The sequence below is a fragment of the Engraulis encrasicolus genome, chromosome 15 (assembly GCF_034702125.1).
Source record: "Engraulis encrasicolus isolate BLACKSEA-1 chromosome 15, IST_EnEncr_1.0, whole genome shotgun sequence".
Taxonomy (NCBI): Eukaryota; Metazoa; Chordata; class Actinopteri; order Clupeiformes; family Engraulidae; genus Engraulis; species Engraulis encrasicolus.
The window spans coordinates 40,689,109-40,696,608 of record NC_085871.1 but is presented as its reverse complement, the minus strand read 5'-3'; the positions used below and the strand labels follow the sequence as shown (position 1 = coordinate 40,696,608).

General features: G+C 49.4%; 1 protein-coding gene across 1 annotated transcript in view; it reads left to right on the top strand.

Annotated features, from left to right (window-relative positions):
* Positions 1-7,500, top strand: part of bltp3b (bridge-like lipid transfer protein family member 3B) — a 141,631-nt gene that overhangs the window by 106,192 nt on the left and 27,939 nt on the right. Inside the window, exons 17-20 of the mRNA XM_063217503.1 lie at positions 1-69; positions 995-1,147; positions 2,214-2,875; positions 6,480-6,560. The exon at positions 1-69 is cut by the window's left edge and continues 329 nt beyond it. Coding sequence (XP_063073573.1) covers positions 1-69; positions 995-1,147; positions 2,214-2,875; positions 6,480-6,560 — 965 coding nt within the window. The remainder of the gene's footprint in view (positions 70-994; positions 1,148-2,213; positions 2,876-6,479; positions 6,561-7,500) is intronic.

Sequence of the window (7,500 nt, the reverse complement as noted above, 5' to 3'; positions counted from 1 at the left end):
CTGGACAGCCTCTCGTCTTCGTCGTCCTCATCCTCTTCCTCGTCTGCACAGCCGCAGCCAGACTTACAGGTATTGTTTTAATGTCAACTTATTCTCGACTTTTATTACCGGTACATCATTTTCATTTTTGTTTTACTTTTATCTGTTTGTTTTTTCACCTGCTGTCTTTGCATGTTATTTTAAGCCAAACTTACAGGTGTGGTTTTAATTATTTACCTATTCTGTACTTTCATTTTATCCCTTTTATTTTTGCTATTTTACCCTCGTTGCTTTTTTTATTTTATTCAGTCTTCTCTTCTTGAATGTTTTTGTATTATTTTTGCAGTCGTCTCTGTGTATGAAATACGCAAGTAAGCAACATAAAAGTGAACTGAACCGAAAGTCAGGCAAAGCGTTCTGTCTACTGACCTCCCTCAGGGTTTCACAGTTTTCCTTTTTTGTTATGCACCTTTTAATGGCGAGTGCGGTGTTATTTGTTTTAATACACCATGTCCCGTCTTTGTTTTAATACGCCTTGGGTCTATTTTACAAAGCTAGTTCAGGATAAGTTATGGTTAAGTTAAGAGGTATATCATCTAATAGAAGAGCTTTTCTTAAGAAAATGAGGACTCCAGCTTCTTGTATTAGATGATTTACCTCTTAACTTAACCTTAACTTAACCTGAACCAGCTTTGTAGTATAGGTCCCTTGTCTTGTCACCCTGTATTGCCTTTGTTTTAATACACCTCATCTTGTATTGTCTTTATTTAATACACATTGTGTTGTCTTGTCTTTGTTTTCATACACCTTCTCTTCTCTTTCCTTGTCTTGTATTTGTTTTTATACACCTTGTCTTCTCTTTCCTTGTCTTGTATTTGTTTTTATACCCCTTGTCTTGTCTTCCCTTGTCTTGTCTTTGTTTTAATACGGCTCGTCTTGTCTTACATCATCTTGTCTTTTCTTCCCTTGTCTTTAATCCCCCTTGTCTTGTCTTCCCTTGTCTTGTCTTCTCTAGGTGCTGCTGCAGGTGCAGAAGGCCCTGAGTGCCCAGATGAACCACCTGCAGTACGTCTTCCTGTTGAGGCTGCAGAGGACCATGAAGCAGCTGCAGCAGACCCTGCAGCAAGACCTGGACGGCAACCGCTGCAGTGGCACACCCCGGAAACAGGTGAGCACACTCACGCTCGCGCACACACACACAGGCGTGCAGACACACACACACACACACACACACACACACACACACACACACACACACACACACACACACACACACACACACACACACACACACACACACACACACACACACACACACACACACACACACACACACACACACACACACACTCACCTGGACACTCCTTTGAAATTTACAGAAAAAGTAAAAACATTCAGTGCACATACAAGTGCATGCCCATACTAACCCACACACACACACACACACACACACACACACAGACACACACACACACACACACACACACACACACACACACACACACACACACACACACACACACACACACACACACACACACACACACACTAACTGCTACCTAACTGCCCCACACAAGAGCCAGAGCCGTCCCTGCTTAACATGTTGACCGATTGCTGAACACACACACACACACACACACACACGCACACACGCACACACACACACACACACACACACACACACACACACACACACACACACACACACACACACACACACACACACACACACACACACCCTAATATACACTAACCTCCTCTCGGCCCACACAGGAGCCAGAGCAGTGCCTGTTCAGTGTGTGTGTGGGCGTGCTGCTGAAGAGCGTGCGCACACACACACACACACACACATGCACACCCTAATCTCTACGCCACCTCCTCTTCTACGCCCCCCACAGGAGCCAGAACCGTCCCCGTTCAGCACACACACACACACACACACACACACACACACACACACACACACACACACACACACACACACACACACCCCCTAATATACACTAACCTCCTCTCGGCCCACACAGGAGCCAGAACCCTGCCTGTTCAGTGTGTGTGTGGGCGTGCTGCTGAAGAGCGTGCGCACACACACACACACACACACACACACCCTAATCTCTACGCCACCTCCTCTTCTACGGCCCCCACAGGAGCCGGAGCCCTCCCCGTTCAGCACACACACACACACACACACACACTGTAATCTACACTAACCTCTTCTACGCCCCCCACAGGAGCCGGAGCCCTCCCCGTTCAGCGTGTGTGTGGGCGTGCTGCTGAAGAGCGCGGAGGTCTCGCTCCTCCTGAAGCCCGTGCCCTGCCCCAACCCCCCGAGCACCGGCGCCGCCAGCCCCCTGGGCTCTGACCTCTCTCCCTCCGACAGCCGCGCCACCCTGGACCCTGGCGCCGAGCCTGGCACCGCCGGAGGAGCACCAGAGGCGGCGGCGGCGGGGACAAACGGAACCGACGGCGGGGGAGACAGAGCAGCGCCCTCGTCTGGTGGTGGGGCTAACAGCAGCAGCGTGAAGCCCACCGTGGAGCAGCTCCTGTGCGTGTCAGCTGGGGACAGCGTCGGTGGGATGCCGGCGCCTCTCCTCCCTCCCCCCGCTACTCCTCCCCAGCCGTTCTCCTCCTCCTCGCCGGGAGGGAGGAAAGGGTCTCTGGAGGAGCGGAGGACGAGTGGTACGGGGGGTGGCGCCACCGTGAGGCGATCTAGTGCGGAGGCGGGCATGGAGACGGTACCAGAGGGCCAGGGCCAAGCAGGGGGAGACGCCCCCTCGGCGGACAGGCTGGCTCCCGCGGACCCCCTGAGTGATCCGCTGACCTCCAGGGACTGGAACAGTGAGAACAAGGGCACGGCAGGGTCCGGGAACCGTATGCCCCAATCCATGTCCAGGTAAGACAGACCAAGACAAGGATATGTCTCAGCAGTAGTGATGTATGTGCATTGGCACTGCCCTCACGATTCGATTCGATTCGATTACGATTACGATTCGGGAGGTAGCGATTCGATTCAATTCAATTTGATTCTACAATGCATTTCATTTTTACTGAAAGCAAGGGACATTTTTCATCTGTCATGATGAGGCAATACAAGCAGTCAGATACTGAGCAACATGTTATTGGCCGTTTTCTGTATCAGTCATGCTCTTTTCAATGCTTTGAAGTGCTTCTATTTAATTTAACGTTCGTTTGCGCCGAAAATATCCATGGAAGTAATTGAAACTTGCTGCTCATAAATGCGGGGAAACGCTCTTAACGATTCTCCTTACTCCTTCATTCTCCATGGCATCTCAATGTGCCAGTGCCTGACAGCCATCTGGACCAGCAAATTAGCTCATCCCAGCCCCCCCTTCTAGCTCAAGAGGCCTGGTGCAGCTGATGAACAAGAGCTGGCATCTGCTCTTTCTAGCCAGTTAGCCAGTTGGTCGTTAGTTAGCTATTTTGCCATCTGCATTGGTATCCAATTGTCCCAGTGCTACAGCCATACACCCAGCAGCCTAGACCAGAGGGTCTTTCTCAAAGCCTAGGCCAGTGTCCTTCCAAGTGTATCAGCCTAATTAGTCACGCCCAGTGATTGGATACCCTTTATTAGTCACACCCAGTGATTGGATATTCTGTAGAGTTCACCAAAAAGTATCCAATCACTGGGCGTGACTAATTAGGCTGATACAATTGGAAGGACACTGACCTAGGCTTTGAGAAAGACCCAGAGTCATGGAATTGAGAGGTGTGACAACCCGGCGTACAGAAAGTCGGTCGGTGATATGATGCACATAGATTCAAGGGAGCTACTCTCTTTTTCGGTACATAGAGCCAATACATAACAAGCAAAGATGGCGGAAAAATCTATTTAAATGAATTACATTAACTACACTTTCTGGGTTCGACACGTTTTCTGGAACTATGTCAATGGCTCCATGAGCCGCCATCGTTGTGTAAATATGGAACACTGGGGTGAACGGGAATAGCATAACTCTTACCAGGCTAATACACGGGCCGCGACGAGATGAAGCGACAGAAAATCGCTGGACTGTGCAGTAGTCACCGTAGGCCAAATTCGCTCCTCATTTGCATATTAAACTTGGTTTAATAATTTCGCTTCGCTTCACTCCTGTTCACTTGCCTTCGCCTCCCTCTTAACAAATGAATGGCGAAGTTTGCTTCGCTTGGCCAATTTCGCATCCATGTGTCCCTACCGTTAGGAGGCCTGCTCATTTCCCATTGTAGGCATAGCATAGCCGGTCATGGATGAAGCTGTGGTTTCTTAGCCGTTCATAGCCATTTATTGCTATTCCCCGTTTTTTTAGTGTGCATTAGCAGAGATTCTTTAAGTATAGAGATATGCCAATGTAATAGGTTGCTATGGGCACCTAACATGACCAGGTTCCGGTCTGCCTAAAGGGGCGTGTCATAATGCTCCTAGAATGAATAGAACAGTCCTTAGGTCTGCCTAAAGGGGGATTTTCCCCCCTCCCCCTTGCAATAATAGAACCCGGAAACAATGGGCCAATGGAACCTCTCTATCTCTACTCTCTCTGGCCTTAGTGTCTCTAGGGGTCCTCCCAGGACCCTACTGCTCCACTGCACTGCTATCTGGATGCACACGGCTAGATTGTTTAGCACAGGCCCTACCGTGGCGCCCTACAAAGGCAAAGTGCAGTAAGTACACATTTTGTCGAAATTGAGTTTAGTTTGAAAACGGTCTTTAATTAACCCCCTTCATCTTGCATCAAAACCTTATGGTCCAAATGTGTCCCGCTTTAGAGATGCTGCTATGCTAAATTTGCAGTGAGCACAATATCCAAATTACTAACAAGGATTTGAAGGCATTTTCAACGACGGCGTAGTTACTGCACTTTGCCTTTGTAGGGCAGAGTGGTGCTAGCGTTGGGGCACTCGTCTGCTGCGCAGCCTACCCGGGTTCAAATCCGACCCGGGCTCTTTGCAGACTCTTCCCTGTCTCTCTCTCTCTCTCTCTCTCTCCCAACTTGCTTCCTGTCACCACCTTCACTGTCCTAGCTCGTATAAACAAAAATAAAGGCTTGAAAAGATATATATGAAAACATATATATGAAAACATATATTAAAAAAAAAGATTGATTAGCACAGACCACCAGGCCTATGATGCAGGAGGCCTGGCCTCAGCTGATGGGTTAGAAGCAGCCGGCTGTAGTCTGTCAGGCGGTCTGTCCTGCCCACACCTCCGCTCCCTCTCCTCCCCCCCCTCTCTCCTCCCCCTGGTCCTCCAGAGCAGTGTTTCCCAATCAGGGGTACGTGTACCACTAGGGGTACGCGAGCACACTGCAGGGAGTACTTGGAAAAATTGAACTTTAACAAGAGCATGGAGCATAGTCACACTGGAATAGAAAAGGCGATGTAAAAGAGTTAGGGGGTACTCATGGCACAACGAAAAGGCTTAGGAGGTACATGAGACAAAAAAAGGTTGGGAAACACTGCTCCAGAGCACTGCATAGCATCTGGCCCCCCTTCACTGTGGATGCTCCCTCTTTCTTTCTTTCCTTTGCTCTTTCGCTTTTTCTTTCGCTCTTTCTTTTGCTCTCTCTCTCTCTCTCTCTCTCTCTCTCTCTCTCTCTCTCTCTCTCTCTCTCTCTCTCTCTCTCTCTCTCTCTCTCTGCGAGCAATTGGGCTACAATACCGCTGGGAGATGCTGAACTCAATGGACATTTGTATTAGGCAGTGATCATCAAATATTAAAGGAGTGTGCGTGCGTGCGTGCGTGCGTGCATGCGTGCGTGTGTGCGAGCGTGCGTGTGTGTGTGTACAAGGCTATGTATACACTGTGTGTGTGTGAGGTACTTGCCACAAAGGTTGTGCTTTATGTGGGCCCATTGTAAGGGATACTGGAGTGTATTACTGAGTGCACATTCAGACCAAGTTGCAAAAAGATGACAAAACCACCATATTAAGCACTTTGTCACATCAGCAGAAAACTCTATGGGGGGACTCACTCTGCAACATCTGGGAATGATTTGCTGACGAAATACATTTGCTGTGTGTCCGTGTGTGTGTGTGTGTGTGTGTGTGTGTGTGTGTGTGTGTGTGTGTGTGTGTGTGTGTGTGTGTGTGTGTGTGTGTGTGTGTGTGTGTGTGTGTGTGTGTGTGTGTGTGTGTGTGTGTGTGTGTGTGTGTGTGTGCGCGTCACAATAGGTGTGTATAAGAAATGATTTGCACACAAACATACACACACACACACACTTGACCTTCAATTGCCAAATTGCTTTGCGTGTGTGCTTTTTCCTGACAGAAATCATGCCGTTTGCGTCTATGCGTCTATGCTTCTACACACAATTCGCACACACACACCTGACAGTGCTCCACAGGACTCAGCGCTTCACGTGTGTGTATGTCTGTGTGTCTATTTGTGTGTGACTGTGACTGTGACTGTGTGTGTGTGTGTGTGTGTGTGTGTGTGTGTGTGTGACTGTGTGTGTGTGTGTGTGTCTCCACATTGTCCTCTCTGCTTGTACTTTCTGAAGGAAAGGCAGTCTGTCTCTGGTGTCTGACCTGCTGAGCTCTCCGAACGCCAGGTCCACCTCCCTATATTCCATGTCCAACATGTAAGGATGCCTTGACACACACAAGAGGTGCTTTCCAATGTGCAGCCTTGCATCCTCCATCCTTGTGCTTGTGGCCTCGTCCCGCCTCCTGGCCCCTCCTCCATGGACAAAACAAATAAGTTTCACTGCTGTGAGGCTAGCCAAAACAATTTTTGGGGGACTATTCTTCATTCACCATCTAGTTTGCAAATGAGAAAATGACTTTACAATTCAGCTTTTGAGAGATATTGAAATATAATACTGTTGTCAGTGATATCATCATGACATATTACTTCCTAGTACGAGGCCACAAGCACAAGTGGAGGATGCAAGGTCGCATATTGGAACGCAGCCAAGGACCTCGCTGTGCTGTATCGTCCTGTCTTGTCATGTCCCGTACCGTCCCGTCGCACCCCTACCCCGATCCTCAACCCCTGTGTGTGGGCGTGTGTGTGCGCGTGTATGCCAGGTCCACCTCCCTATATTCCATGTCCAACATGTAAGGATGCCTTGACACACACAAGGACCTCGCTGTGCTGTGCTGTATCGTCTTGTCTTGTCACGTCCCGTCGCACGCCTATCCTATCCCCCTGTGTGTGTAAGGATGCCTTGACACACACAAGGACCTCGCTGTGATGTGCTGTATCGTCCTGTCTTGTCACGTCCCGTCGCATTCCTATCCCCCCTCCTCAATCCCTCCCGTGTGTGTGCGTGTGAGTGTAAGGATGCCTTAGTGCTACACACCAGGACCTCTACAGCTGTGATGTAATGTCCTGTCCAGTCTCGTCGCACTCCCACCCCCCCGTCCCCCTAACCCCTCCCGCGTGTGTGTGTGTGTGTGTGTGTGTGTGTGTGTGTGTGTGTGTGTGTGTGTGTGTGTGTGTGTGTGTGTGTGTGTGTGTGTGTGTGTGTGTGTGTGTGTGTGTGTGTGTGTGTGTGTGTAAGGATGCCTGGCTTGCCA